The sequence below is a fragment of the Cloeon dipterum genome, chromosome 1, assembly GCF_949628265.1.
Source record: "Cloeon dipterum chromosome 1, ieCloDipt1.1, whole genome shotgun sequence".
Taxonomy (NCBI): domain Eukaryota; kingdom Metazoa; phylum Arthropoda; class Insecta; order Ephemeroptera; family Baetidae; genus Cloeon; species Cloeon dipterum.
In genome coordinates this window covers 20,721,337-20,737,083 of record NC_088786.1, presented here as the reverse complement: position 1 = coordinate 20,737,083, position 15,747 = coordinate 20,721,337, and the positions used below count along the sequence as shown (strand labels likewise).

The following is a 15,747-nucleotide window of genomic DNA, read 5'->3' as shown; positions in this document are numbered from 1 at the left end:
TAATTTATAAGGAGAAAATTAGGGTAGGCTTGCATTAGTCGTAAAAGAAAGTCAGCGTGATTGTATGATAAAAATTCACTTTATTCGCATCGTAAAATGCATCAATACTGATAACATTTTCACAGTTTTACATTCTCGTAGCAATTCAAGAGGCGCAATAATAGCCAGCTTGAATTGTCATTTCACAAGTTAACGAAGACGCCCTCTCTTGGACAAACTCTGGATTTGGTTTATCTTCGTCGTGTAGGATTTTTCGTTTGTAAATGAGCAACTTGCGTGTGTGGCGCTGATATATTATTCCATTCCTGTGTGAGAGTTCCTTATTATTTTGTTTTATGCCAGTGGGTGATGAGCAAAAATCCGTTTTCCCTTTCCACCGCGTTTTGTGCCTGTCACTGATTGCAAGTGAGAAATCAAACGTTGGCATGATCGGACTTATGCGGCTCTACATCTACTTACAATTTACACTTTCTCTATAAAGTGAATGCTATCTTAACTTCAGAGAAAACTTCTGAATTCGATTAAAATACTATGTATAATCTTGTGTAAAGCTGCGCTAGTTATTTTTCGTCTCGTATTTCCGAATAAATTCCTATAGTCGTAGTTAATTGCTGGAAGCCCAAATCTATATTATTTTTACTCTCCGTTACAGTGTGTGTCAAGTACAATCTACCGCTCATATAATGATTCCATTTGTGTGCATAATTTTTTTTACTTCTGTTGCGATCGTTTGGTTTTCTCTCGAAACCAAAGAGAAAGATCTAGGAACAACTGGTTGATTTCAAATACGTGTGTGCGTTTCTTTCTTACGAGCCTAATCGAAAGAGAGGCAAATTTAATTATTACATTAGTCTTACGAAGTCGAAGATAGTGTAAAGCGGCAGACGACGATAATTTTGTTCATTCTCACGTACGGCAACACAATTTAAGAACAAAAAATGGAAACAAAAAGTTCGCTCTTGCCCTGGAGTTTACTTACAATGCATTGTGTGTTTGCTAAGGCACCTTTTTATGCAGGAGGCAGTGAAATCCAAACACAAAACCGCAGCACTTAGTGTCTATGAAAAAGCGGGGGCAAAATGGCAAGATGCACATGTACATATATAATCTCAATTTACATATTTTATCTTATTTTAGTATTACATTACATTTTTTCGTCGAGTCTCGTTCTGTAGTAAAGCTTGCTTTTATTATCAAATAACTGTTTTAATTGCGAGGCGACAAACGTACCGCACGATTAATCCCCTCCCCCATGAAAACCGAAAAATTTTGATTCTCGAGAGAAAGCAGCTCAAGTTGATTAGTGACGGCGCCAAAATTGCAGCGATCGAGAAAAGCTTCCAAGGTGAGTGGAGTTGGTGTTTAAATTATTATTCTTTTTTCTTCTTCCTTTTGCTCTATTTTAATTTGAGGCTCGTTCATTTACTACCCTATGAGCGGATTGTGCGTTGTAAGTGAGTGTGTGAGAGAGAGAGTGAGAAGTGACGAAGTTTAGTTAGAGAGTGTGTAATTCGCTAGCTAATGTATACTCATTACAATTTAATATATTGTATATATATTTATAGTATAATTAGTCGTAAAATTAGCGATGAGCAATAACAGCCTAGCTCACTAAATTCGGTCTGACTTTGTCTCTGTTCTCTCGTCTCGTGTTATTTTATCGTCATCGCCGGCTTGAGATCACAAAAGGCTCTCCTCTGCTTATTGTCTAGCTCGCGCGCGCGCTTCCTCTGGTCCAATATCCACGCACCCTCTCTCGTCAGACGGCTACTTTCGTATTAACAACAACAACAATAACAACAACAACGGCCGCCAATTTTTGGACCCTGTTTTTCTGTTTACGCTAAAACTGCTATACCCATATGAATTTTCAAGGCGAATTTTAACTGCTAACCAGTTAATTAGTCCACGTAGCGAGGATGAAAGAAACTGTCGGACGAGCAGGTCCGTGTTGTTTTTAATTTCGTTTCAAGGGGGCGGCTGGCCAACAGACCGAATTCTCTATCACCGACAACGAGGGGAATCAGTTCCGAGTGCTGGCGGCGGCGCGGTTGACCGCTCACTTGAGCTTGAACTTGGCCAGCGGGTTGAACTCGAGCTGGTGCGCGGCGGATAGGGCCGGTATGTAGCCCCACAGCTGCATCGCCTCCACGCACACGTTCTGCACGCGGCGGACGTCGCGGTGCGACAGGTCCTGCCGCCAGTGGAACGGCGCCACCTTCGAGTCACGGAACGTGCTGCTGACGCCGCCCACGTTCTCCTTGGTGTGCGTGTCCAGGAACAGCTGCACCGCCGGGTGAAAGTTGAGCTGCAGGAACCTCAGCATCTCCTTAACCTTACGGTACGGGTCCATCGAGATGTCCTCGTAGCGCATCACCTTGAACCTACACCCAAAAAATTCCTGATTATAGTCGGATCGAACCCCTGACAAAAAAGACGTCTTTTGACCCCAGGTTTTGTAAACACTAGGGTTTGGCTTGAGAAAGGACATTGACCAAAAGGCTGACCAATGTTTCCCCTGACTTTGAACTATTGAATAACGAAGCTGTTGGCTCGAATTGCGTGCACATTGCAATATGAGAATCCGAGCGATTTTTGGGTTGAGTTGAGTGAGGGCTGATTTGCGCCTTCATTTGATTATCTTGCATTGCAATGACGGTTGCAAATGGATTTGGGAGGATTGCAAAAGCTTTCCAGCTCTCTTACTCGCTGGTTTGCATCTTTCCAGAATGCGTGACTTAAAATCATGGGACAAATGTCTATAGCGTTTCAATAAAAAGATCCCGGTGCAAGGGCAATATCATGAACTGGTTCTTATCAAAACTAGGCTTGACCTTTTCAGGGGTCTCACAATCTCACATTCATAGTTCCAGAAAAAATGAATGAAACCGGTTGTTTTAAGCGCAAAAAACAGAGGTGAATTTTAGCACATTGTAAAATTAGCTAGCCTTGTTCCACCCCCCGGATTTTAATCAAGTCACATCAAGAACAAAGAAAAAACAATTTTGTTGGTTAATTTTAAAGCTATTTTCAAATTACGATGCATATTTTGACACATTTTGCTTAACTTACACGGAAATATAATTGTAAAAAAATCAAATTTTCCATTCAAAAAATAAAACAACAGACTATATAGTTAAACTAGATCACTAAAATTGTCTGCTAAAAATCAACATCAAAAATTTTAATCAAAATCACTAGAAGGAACCCTATTTTTTATGAAGTAAACACTCTTCTCAATCCAAACTTTTCGTGAACGAAAGATTCGAGAAAAGGTTTGCAATAAAATTAAGGATATTTAATGTTGAAAGTCTAGAACGGCCAACATGGTTCACACTAAAAAATTATATAACTTTTCCCATTGCTAGCTTCAAAAGTACAGCTTTTAGATAATATACTTTTAATGAAATGAATTGATTTTTTTGTGGATAAATGAAAAATTAAAAATCAATTAGTCATGATATACCTTCATCATGACCTTCTAAGCGTTTTGCAGTTGCTTAAGAAGGTTTTAAGGTGGGTTAGATGGTGTTTAGGCTCTAAGAATAATTGAAATTGCTAAAAATGGGGCCAAAAAAGCATTAAAATTGACATAATGTATTAGATTGGTGTCTAAAAATGAAACCAAAAGCAAAGAAAAATATTCATCCGTCTTAAATTCCCCAACCTTTGCAGCTGAAGAGCTCCACTACCCTCTATCACGTGACTTGTGATGCTTAAAACCATATTCATCCCCCTTCTTGTATCTGAATTAGTTTACGCCCTACAAAGTGTTCTGCGATCTAATTTCAACATCTCAAGATACATTTAAAAGTATAAAAAATTCACCTGTCTGGGTATTTGCGGCTGAGCTTGACGGCTGCGTAGTAGTCGTTGGCAAGGTCGGCGCACAGCAGGGCTGGATCATCGCAGTCAGGGTTGCCAGGGCACCAGTCTCTGTGCCGCCGGGACTGCATCGTGCCCCGCGGGTCGCGCACCAGCAGCAAAATCCGCACGTTTGGCAGGCTAAAATATTTTCATTGAAATCTTCACGTAAATTGCAGTTCTGTGAGTTACTCACGACTTGTCCTTGAGCAGTTTCTCGGCCAGGCTGACCCTGAGACGCACCACCTTCATGTTCTGCACGGGAAACAGTTTGCACATGGCTGAGAGGAATTCCGGCCGCCAGCAGAGATTTGGGTGTGCCTCGCACTGCAGCCACAGCCGCCGATTGTGTGTGAATAGAAACACGTGTTTTTTGCCGTACTCGAGGTAGTGGTCTGAAAAAAGCAAGAAATATAATATTACATACAAATGAATAAATTTATGAAATAAAGACAAGATCGATGTCTTAATTTTTCTTTAAGATTTAAATCTGGAGCTTATTTTTATATAGACTCACCAAGGCCAGTGTAGTTGCAATTGAGCAGCTGTTTGAGGGTGAACTGCGCCCTGTCGGCGAGGGGTGGGCCTCTGACCTGGACGATGTCGAGGTCGAGCAGCGGCTCGTAGTGGTACCAGCTGGCAGGGTGGCTGTTGAGCACGTCGCCGACAAAAGTGGAGCCCGAGCGCCACGTGGTCAGCACGACTGAGCGGCGAGGGGTGCCACCCTGCTCAGGCACCAGGTCGGCCAGCGAGGACACGTTGTCACCGTGCCGGCCGTACGCGTAGCCCAGCATTTCGTCGGCCAGCAGCCGCCGCTGGTTGGCCAACGACTCGGCCTGTTCCGCGCTCAGCGCCTCCTCGTCAACATCCTCGCTCCAACTCTGTTGTCAAAATTGGCGCGTTAGATTAAGTGATGCCTTAATGCTTCGAGAAAATTTATATTTTGGGGTGTTTCCAGGAAAGATTTGATAATGGTCTACATTTGTTTTGCTCCATTTAGATTTTTTTATGTTTGTTGGGACAAATAATGCTGTCGTAAACACCAGGTTTCGCGCAAAAATGACATACCTTTCCCGGAAATTACTGAAAAACGTCAGTTCATAAAATCATGAATATCTCGAGTTGTAATGAAGCTCTAGAACCACAAACTTTACGCCAAACGATACCTAATTAGTAACCTGACAACTTTTATATTTGCAAAAAATGATTAATTTTTTATTTATTAAGCATGGGAAAAAATTATATCCAAATAAGGGCATATAATATTCCTAGAATATTTTTGGGATGGAGAAACCTGCAGTTTTCGAGATACGGCGGAGGGTCAAAAGTTGAAATAAAGTATTTTTTAGTTCAGATGAATAGTCAGAAAAATCAAAATTTCGGAATCAGTTGATTTTTACCCTCAGAACATGCTGGACGTTATCCCTGAGGTGAGAAAATACCATCAGAACATGTGCGCGCCCTTCCCGGTCCTCGGACAGGGATAAAAAGAGCAAAAAAATCAAACCTTTCCTCCAGGGTGACCCGCGAGCAATTGATATAGTTAAATTGACATGCGTATGTAGCCATTTTACCGACGCCGACGTATTGGTTCTATCAGCAAGATTTGCTCGCAGTTGGAGCGGCCAGCTTAAGAGCCTTCAAAATTTGTGCATTTGCATTACATCCCTTTGGAGTCCTTTAGAACGAGATTTTTTTCGAATGAAAAATGTAATTTTACCTTTCCATAAAAAATATAATTCTTTTAGTAAAACTGGAAGTGAATTTGGGCAGGACTTCCCTATCTTTGGTCAGAATTATATTTTTGGATTCTTTCAATTTTAATTTTTTGTTGCAAGAGGTTGCGTTGATTTAAAGTATTTTGTGAATGCACTGAAAAAAACTTTCGAAAATGTATCATCCGGATTTCCGCAGCGATAATATGGTACACTAAGCTCACGAATTGAAACTTAGAGCCTTGAGCTACATTCTCAAGCTGCTCAACTGGCTTTCGACGGCTTGAAATTTAAACGCCGCTTTTTATTAAGACTGAGATCAAAGCGGAATGCGCTGGGGGCGCTTCAGGAAAAGAGTCACCTTTGCTTTCCGACGAGTCTTTGATCTCGCTGCTCGAAAAGATAAACTCGTTCATGGTGCACTCGGCCACAGTTGGCCGGCGCTCAATAGGGGTGGAAATAGGGTAGTACCTGTATGGTTCTGCCAAGCAGGGGCACCTGACCGAAGTTCCTGGCGTCGGACAAAAGGACAGTGTGCAGCAGGAAGATGGTCACGGACACAGCCATCAGGACAAGGCAGGCGGAGTATCGCCGGGGTAGACCCGCCCCCTTGGCCAACCCCCGGGACAACCCGCCGGGCAGCAAAGGTGCCAGCGCGCTGAAACAGATAAAATCAAGGTCAATCCGCAATTAAAATTCGCAAATTGGCTTGTTTGAGGGTGATACTAAACCGAAATAATTCATTGACATAATTACGCACTTAACAACGCGAATCTCTGCATTAATAATTTAGATCTTTTGAGCCTGAAAAGACCGGGATTAAAGCTTGCCAGATCGATGACTAGCGGGTAATTAGCCAACAGCGTGTCCGCGTCCAAATGGAGCGATAGAAATGCAAAAGCTTTCACGAGCGAGCAAATAAAAAATCCCGATTCGAACGGGCTCAAGTGCTGTCGAGATATTTTTATGCCGCTCGAGCTGGTAAATAGATCAATAAGCGGAGGCTCTAATTGCAATTGTTGCACTCTGATGATACGGATGAGCCGAAACACGTGATGCTCATTAATGTGTCGGCAGCTGGCCTCAACAAAATTACGTGCTGCGCGAAATGGCAAGAGAATATTTTTATTTGCCTTTTACATTTATAGTACTTTCTTTTAGAATGATAATTTCTATAGGAATATATCAGTTGAGCAGGAAATTTCTATAGAATTCGGAAAAATAATCATCGAGAGAGCTCTATTTAATTTCAATTTAAATAAGAATGAGATTCGGCAAGGGTCAAGTGGGGTCAAGATGGGGGAGATAAGGTGCATGAATGGAAAAACTATCCGCTCATGAATATTGAGATGGCCTGCTGCGCAAGTCGAACATTAATTCAGGGTAGACGGCCAGCAATCGCGCTCCTCCTCGCTTTTTCCCATGCAAATACGCCACGGTATGCATTAAGCCGCGCCCGCTGGCGTTGCGCCGTTTGATGATGTTTACAATAATTTATGACTCAGTAGGTGATGCATAATCCGCGATGATGGTTTTCAATAAAATTAAAGAGTTTCATCAGCTTGAAACTCATGTTTGTGACCCTCGAGATCAAGTGGAAAAATAATTATTAATTGGCGATAAGATGAATACGGACCATAGATCTCTGATAATGCCTTTTGTCAGCTTAAAATTAAAAAAAACTGCAAGGGAGCGCCTTTTGTGCACGGAGGCAGCAATAAACTCGCGATCGACGCGGTTAATGCAGCAATTCCCAGTGAAGGCTGTTCGCGTTCAAGTGTATTGACCATCGGCGAAAGGAATCTGGTTTGTGGATTTGCAAACGATGACCCTGCGAGGTCACCGACCTGCCGCTGCCCCACGTGACCTGCGTTTCTCTCTTGCTGCGCTAAATTGTAGCATTATCCAGCACGATATGCATATGATCAGCGTGCGCCTCGGCGATAATCGAGCCTTGGAATGGATGAGTCAATGGGGGACACGTCGATTGCACTGCACTTTATTCGGTAGCTTATCGCGCGTCTGCCTAAATTTGTGGTGGGCGTTATATCAGATGCAACAGCCCTTTCCAGTATGGCAACAAAAATATCCGCCACCGAATAATCAAACTTGCGAAATCTACTTCACAATCTGAACGGGGTAAAAAGTAAACGAGATTTTGAAGTGTTGAACTTTGTGTGAATCAGATGCAAAGTACGCTTTTGTGATAGACGTCGTCTATAACCTGGCAATATGTGCGTGCAGCTCGCGTTCCACTCGCACACTATCAGGCAATTTAGATTTATAATGGACGAGGCAATAAAGTACTCTGACCCGCGATAAGCTATGGTTTCGGTCATTCTTTAATTCGGGTTTCAGGTAAAATTCATGGTCTAGGTGCAATTCGATGGTCTCTTATTTGTCTATAGACAAACACTGTCTTATTTCTCAATAAATCTAGACCAAAATAAAATTTCAGTCACATATTGGGGGACGAGAAATTGTTTCTTGAGGAAACCAAAACATTTCTGATGAATGACTTTTAAGTTGTAGTCAAAGGTGTTGCCTGTTTAGTTCCTCTTGTCATCAAAAGAATATAAAAATAAGCAAAATGTTAAAAATAGACGAGTTGGTTATGCTAAATATTTGAAAATAACGGCAGATCATTTACGGATTTTCATGTAATTAAAGTACATACGACTAGTTCTCGGCATTGTAGAATTTAAATATCTTTGCTATCTGACGTTTACTTAATACTGAACAAACTTCTCTTTTATGATGTTTTGTCATAGATTTTGTTTTATATGTGGGCAAGTATTAGACTCTGTTTGCCCATAGCAATAAACAAAGTTGAAATCGCACAATTTCGTATCGGCCAATTTCATGCCTCATTTGAAGCACTAATTATATGCTTACATGTCCTTTCTGAAATTATTATGTTATTTAGGTTATTCGTAAAAGGTGGGGAGGGTGGATAGATTGTCCTTTATGACGCTTGCGCAACACGTACACAAATTGAACGTTCAAATACACAAGCCCAAGTAACTCTCTTTCACTGTCATCCCTGCCAGTGACGAGACAAGCCAGCCACACCTTTACGATGAACCGCCACTCCAGATTGAAGAGTAACACCCCATTTTGGTGAGAAAGCTCAAAAAATATTTCTCCTCCTTACTTTCCACTCAACAAACCCCTTTGATATCCAATTTTAAAAAGTAATAGAAGGCCCAGAGAATCCTGATTACGATAAAAAGTTAATTATCTTGAATTTCAAATTAATTTTGAACTGAATTTTACTAGGGAAGGCATTCTAAAAAACACAAACCGTTTTGAAATTTTTAAGAAACTGCTTTGTTATTTTAAAATCAAAGAAATATTCCAACAAGCGCATAAATAGATTGAAAAAATTGAATTATTATTTTCGCTGGTGAAGATGCACACTTCTGGTAGGCGAGTGCATCTGTAACAAAGCCTGATTGGTGAGGGTTCAATACTCGAAATATTCCGTACTGTTAAGAGTTTGGCAGAAATGTGATAAAACGTTCTTTTTACTACCACACATTCTGCAAAATGTTGTTGAAATTTGACAATATTCAGATATTTCTTTATTTCTCAAAATGGTTTGTGCTACTTTAAAAGCTTTCCCTCGCCCTTGCAAGCCACGCAAATATCAAATTAAATTGTGTGGATAAACGATCATTTTCCAATTATCTGTATAAATTTTGTATTTTTTCGCGCGAATTCTCAGAGTAAAAATGAAAATGAGTAACTTACAAATATTGAACTCGCCTCCACATTAGCACCTGCCGATTTGCAACCTGAGAAATATACGTTCTTGTTCTGGAACCCCTTCCCTCAATTCCTAATCAGCAGCATATTCTTGTGCAAGAATGTGCGGGTGTCATTCCAACGCAGACGCCACGTGAACCTATCTGATATTGGACTTTTATCTCGCCAATTTGGTTGACAGCTGAGAAAATTTCCCTGATTTATAACTTTCATCAAGAAATTTTACGTGACGGCCTTCAATTTTTATCAAAAGTTGAAGGTTAATCAAAAAGTCAAAATTTATCAACCAGTTTTGTGGTTAATTAACATTCAGTCGGCAGTAGGAAATTCCTAACTAATGAGAGAAAATTAAAACTCTCGTTTCAGCAATAATTAAGTTTTAAGGGTGTAGTTAAGGATTAAATTGCGTAACTGGTGAGTTTGATAAGAATATCATTGTTTTGGGAACTAATTTCGCTGCGTATGATTTTCAATTCATATTAAGGTAATCAATGCCACTAACTTATGTGTCATCTGCTCCACGTGTGTCTGTTATTAGGAGCATAATTATATGGGTTGTTCACACACAAAAATAAATAAATAAGCCATTACCTTTTTCAGAACAAAAGTTGATGATATATTAGCGTTTTATTAGATCAAAGTTCAACAGAGGCTCGTCTGGTAGGATAATTTCTAAATAAGCAAAAAAGCTTTCGAAAAGGCGGCACCTTGGCGATGTGTCCAAGTCAAATTGTAAAATCGCGGTTCTAAAGAAATGAAACAGAAAGGTTACAAATTTCTTGGAGCTAAACCAGGCAGCTTTCCAGAATTGCCGATCTGCTTCCAACTAATGTAATCTGTAAATCGCGCAATTATTCTGCAACTAACGAAAAATTTCGTGTTTTTAAGAATAATTCCTTTAGACGAGACGCATTGAAAGAAAATCACCTGCAGTTTCCTACCTCAAAAAACTTAGCATTTTCTCGAATTAAAAAGTCGATTATTGATGTTTGATACGATCTTTCATCCATTAAAAATGTCACGGCGCACGGAGAAACACTTGCCAGGCAGTCTTGCCGAGCTCGATTGAGCAACAAAAAGGGACCGACTCTTGGCGGGTGTGAATCTCCTCTCTCTCATCTCATGAATTTAAACACACAATGACGCAAAGCAAGAAAAATTATGTCGTAGGCGGCGGTCCAAAAACTATGTGCAAACGACGCAAATTTTGGATCGGGGCGGACTCTTCCGTACGCGGTACCGTTTTGCTTGCAGATGGTAGTCTTTGTTGTGGCATGCACGCTGACTATTTGAATTCCGAGTTATGAATGGCGCACGTACCACGCCTCTCCGATCAATAGTTTTGTTTTCGTGCCTGCTGAGCATTAAAGGACCGCCAAATGAGCCACCTCACTTGCGTTTACTCTTTTATCACAATGTTTAAATCAGCGGACAGGCTTTTGATGAGACAGATTTCGGTGATTGCGCTCATTGTCGGAGTGATAACAATAGTGCAAAGAGTACGTTCGTCTGGGCAGCGGGAGACCATCCGCATCTTTTTGTTAATACTCACAATTGGTTAAAATACATTCATGTCATTAAACTTGTCAAAATACAAAGCATCTGAGAAAAAAACACACTAAAACTCGAAAAGAATTAGTGTCTTCATGTAATGAGAAAATTGTCGAAATCGAAAATAACATTCATTATGAAACAATTGTTATATTCAAAGAGGATTCATGTTGCAAAATCCTTGCTGTCGATGCATGGACCAATTCCTGAGGATTCAGTTAAAGCCAAAAGTGACCAATTGAAAGTTTTTGAGAAAAATGACTGCCAAAAAGTTAGGATGATTTTAAAATTGTGATGTCTGTCTCCCTACTTGAAATGTCGTTTTATTTTCGCAATCAAGATTTTCCCAAAAAAGTTCCATGCACCGTTGGACAGATCTCGACTACAAGAGTCGAAATTTGCCAAAAAAAAATATGCAGTCAAGTGCAGTAAATTTGGAGAAAATTGACAAAATTTTAATTTTAATTGAAGGAAGGTCCTCTATTGTGATAATTCAACTAAATAATTTCAAAGTAAATATTTTACAAACAAAGCTAGTTATTTTCATGAATGATTTCAATTAAAAGTTATTTTTTTCCTTTTACGCTCTTCATTAAGAATAAGATTAAACTTGTTTCTCTTGTCCAATTGGCCGACATTGGATTGATTTTGCAAGCGCGGCCAACTCCAAATAGCTAGTGTATATTATTGCGTCGGTCAGCAGTTTCGGCCTCGGCACCAAATATTTTTTCCTCCCAAGCGGGGGCCAGAAGTGAAATTGAGCGAGGCTGGAGCGAGTCAGCAATTAAAATGCAGAGCGCGACGCGACCGCCGCTGCGTTTATATACGGCCTGGTAATTTGAGGCTGCAGCTCGTTGGTCGGCCGCCGAGCAATTCGCCCCTTGCCCCTACATTGTCTCTTTTCTTTCTCTCTTTCTCTCATTGTTGTGCCAGGAGATGATGATCGCACGCTTTGCACAATACGCGATGTACGTGACCAACGCGAACCCCCTACTTTTGACACTTAAAACGAAAATTATGTACGTGTGTGATAGTCTCCACCGTTATGACTGTAATAGACTTGTCTCACAATCAGATTTTTGGCACGCTGGAATATTTCTCCTCATTCAAAAAGGAACATGAATTTGAATTAAAGATGAATGATACTGCGAAGCTCCGGAAAATCCTTGTTGCCAATATGTATACATAAAAAGAGTCAGTTAAAGCCAGATGTGACCTAGCTAGGTTGCATTGTTAATTTTTGAGAAAGGTGGCTGCATGCTTTACAAATGATAAGGCCTGTTTCCCTATACTTAAAATCTCATTTCATTTTACAAAAAAAGAGCTTCCCCCAAAAGTGTCATACATCCCGAGATAGATCTCGAAGGGAGGGTTCGAAATATACCAAGAAAGTGTGGCCAATTTTGGAGAAAATGAGCAAGATTTGAATTTTCCTTTCATTAATTACTACAATAGAACCAATAAAACTTATCATGTTTCCCACGGGTTTCAAAACAATGTTTATCGGTTTTGTCTTAAAAAAAGCAGGGGCAATAGATTCACACAACAAATACAAACAAAACCTACAATCTTTTCCTATACATCTTTATTATCTGTTAGTAGTTACGCTAGTTTCAATCAACTAAATTTCACGGCAAATTATCAGTTTATTGTGATTTGATTCCAAGAGATTAAATTAAAACAGTAGATCGTTTTTGATAGTTTCTTACGGAAGAGACATACGCTACCAGTCTTATCAACAAAGACAATTTGATTAGCAAGTCGCGTGCCACGGCGTGAAACGCGCACACTTTTTAATTGAGTCACCAGAGCAGACAAAAACTGAGTAAGTAAGACAAAAAGAGACACATAGTTGAAAAGCAGCCAGCGTGTGCGCTATTTTCTCACTTTTCTACGGATTTGGCCTGAAAACTCAACGGTTGCGATAATTATACTTCAAATATTTCTCTCCGACAAAATGATATAATTATGATAATTTATTACTATTTTTTCCTGAATTTCTAGAGGGATTGTAAATTCAAGAGGATGAATGTGGAGCTTTAAAGGCCTACAATTAAGAACATTGTGCAAATGTTGGCTAAAGAAAGTGGTTCATCGAGTCTATTTTTTGTTGAATTTAGCAACGGTTTATGTTTCCAATGTGTAATATTTAAATCAGAGTCGCGTAAGTAAGTTTCTCGGAAAATTCAACGGTTTGTTGATGATTTTTTTTCGCTTCATTTCGATTACTCTCGTCTCAATCAATCCAACGATGTGTGAATTACGAGGTAAATTTCCATTCTGAATAAGTGAATCATAAATTTCAGTAAGGAGACACGCTAAATTAGGAGCTAATTTTCTCGCAAATTGAAACGGTAAACTAGGAAAATTTAACTCTTTCCCAACTTTTATAGAGAGTAAGTTTTACTTAAGTAAACAAGAATTTGATAATTTGTACAACTATTAACTACCACATCACGCAATGGTTTATTTCATTATCTTTCTTCATTTTGTAGAGCAGAAAATTTTGCTTAGGCCCCATTTCTATGTCACGACAGACGAGCGCAGTAGCGGAAAACTTTTAAATTATTTGTACGGCAGTCGTTGTAGCAAATAAAATGGCTCACGAGTTGTCGGTTTTGCTTTTCTTCGCTCGACTATCGACCAAACAAGCCGCACTAACTCACCCTCTCTCTCCAGCCCTCTATTCCTATGTATCCATCGCGCCCTTTTAATAAAACGTACTTCATCGCGTCGTGCAAGTTTGCGGCCTCTCTAAATTTTCCGCCCGCTTATTTATTAACGCAATGACCAGCGTAATCTCGCGCGCAAGAATTTATTTTCCAACATTTTTTCGCTGATAAATGGCATGAAAAGGTTTAAAAATATTTTAATGCAGCATTTCTATCCTTTCACATAGATAAATCGTTTATTAAAGTGGATTGCCACAGGGCAACAATTGAAAACTATGAAAATTTTTCGTTGAAATAAGTAGTTTAAGAATGTTCTACAATACGCAATAATCAAAAGCAGAGGACCTTGTTACTGTTAAATTTCAAAATTTGCCAATATTGTTCTAAAATAATTTCAGCGCCATATTTTCTTGGAAGATTTCGATTTCTCTCGTCGAGATCTATCCAACAATGTTATGCCACTTTTTGGGGTGACTTTTAGCTGCGAAAGATTTCAAGTTGGGAGACAGTCCTCGCCATTTGAAAAAAAATGCTAACTCCGGAGCTACTTTACTAAAATAAAACTTTTAGTGCTGCTTTGGTCAATTTTGGCTTTTATTGAATCTTTAGGGGTTAACAACAAGGATATTTTAGGGTTTTGAAGTTTCAATCCTCTTTAAAAACGGTAAAATAGTTTTTACTGCTTGAGAGTAAGAATAATACCGGACTATAAGTATTCTGAACTAACAGAGCTAAATCTAAGTGAACAGTAAAATTACTAGCTTATTCATGAATTGTCTTGTAACAATCTCTTTCGAATTTTCGATACGGGATCAAGGATTTGAATAAGTTAAACTGTTGTAAATTAGTTAATCACTCTTTAACATATTTGATAAATTACACGAGTAAAATTGTTTTGAGTGCCAAGGAAAGCACCGAAATTTGAAACGTGACTGATTGCTTGAGTGAAATTGACAGCAAATTACAACTCTTGATAAAAGCTATGAAGTGTACAAAACCTCTTTTCCGTCAAAACGTGAGCCTCATTAAAAAAACAGCCCAAAATAATTTTAAATTATGTTAAATGAAGCTAAAAGTACAATTTTACCTACAAGGGAATAGCATTATATTTTAATATGCTAAATAGCAAAAATATTGTCTAGATGGGAAGAAAATTTTTTTCAATGATTTCATGGTCAGTATTGAGTTTAAAAAATTAATTCAGGTAGGAAAAACACAGCGTTAGATCAAGTGATATTATTCTCTCTGCAAAATCTATTTTCAAAAATTATTTTAATATCCTTGGGTGATTCTGTTGTACACAACTTGTGTTTAAATAAATTGATTGATTGATTCATATCCTTTGGGTGATTAAAAATTGTTGTCTTGAGTTTGAAATCTTAAGTATAAAAAATATTTGTGATAAATAAAATGTTAAATGAAGCGGAAAATCTAGTTTGGTCCCTCTCTCTTTCTCCGTTGATGGCGAAGTTGCAGAGAGCGCAAGAGGAGGAAAAGATGTATTCTCAGGTAGACACACAAACATGTGGCACGAGATGCGCCGTCAGGAGAGATGCGAGTGTGACCTTGGTCACTGGGTTCGCGTCTACGAAAGCAAAAATTGCGACATTCCCGCTGCTGTTCCAAGGAGCAAAATTTGAAAGTGTCCAACTCGGAAAGGCGTGGTGAGAAAGGTACAGGTAACTCGGGAGGAGAGCAGGGAAAAGAAGTGGCGCTGCGGCAACTCCAGCGCTCGAGGCACGATTAATTCGTCCTCGATTCGCGGCCCGCAGCCTCGATTCGGCCCATTGACTCGGGGGCGCGGCCGTCTGGCCCTCGGCGGCCAGGGTGCGCAGGGCGCCGACGTCGGACACTTACGGGTTGTTGAGGTGCTGGGGGTGCAGGTTGGAAGGCATTGCGGTGCACTGGCGCTGTCGAGCGGCCGCTCTCACATCTCGTACTGCTGCATTGCCGTTTGCCGTGGCGCACGCCTGCCGACCAGCTTCGTCCCGCCCGAGCCCGCCCGGAGCCGCACGATCACGCACTCGCGTTAAAACCGTTCTCTTCCTCTGCACCGCTGGATCCGCCTAAATCCTACTCGGCGGCAGGTGCTGTGTCACCTGCTAGTCCTGGACTGTCCCCAGGACGTAGACTTTGGCCAAGCTCAAGTCGCGCGACCGGAAAAAACCTCGAAACTT

General features: G+C 40.1%; 1 protein-coding gene across 1 annotated transcript; it reads right to left on the bottom strand.

Moving 5' to 3' along the window:
* Positions 1 to 60: 60 nt before the first annotated feature.
* Positions 61 to 15,562, bottom strand: LOC135948625 (carbohydrate sulfotransferase 5-like). The gene is made up of 6 exons (XM_065497997.1): positions 15,428 to 15,562; positions 6,051 to 6,237; positions 4,382 to 4,745; positions 4,061 to 4,259; positions 3,829 to 4,005; positions 61 to 2,384 (listed from the first exon to the last, which is right to left on the bottom strand). Exons 1-6 carry the CDS (start codon positions 15,463 to 15,465, stop codon positions 2,060 to 2,062), a joined length of 1,290 nt encoding a protein of 429 aa, XP_065354069.1. The 5' UTR covers positions 15,466 to 15,562; the 3' UTR covers positions 61 to 2,059.
* Positions 15,563 to 15,747: the final 185 nt, after the last annotated feature.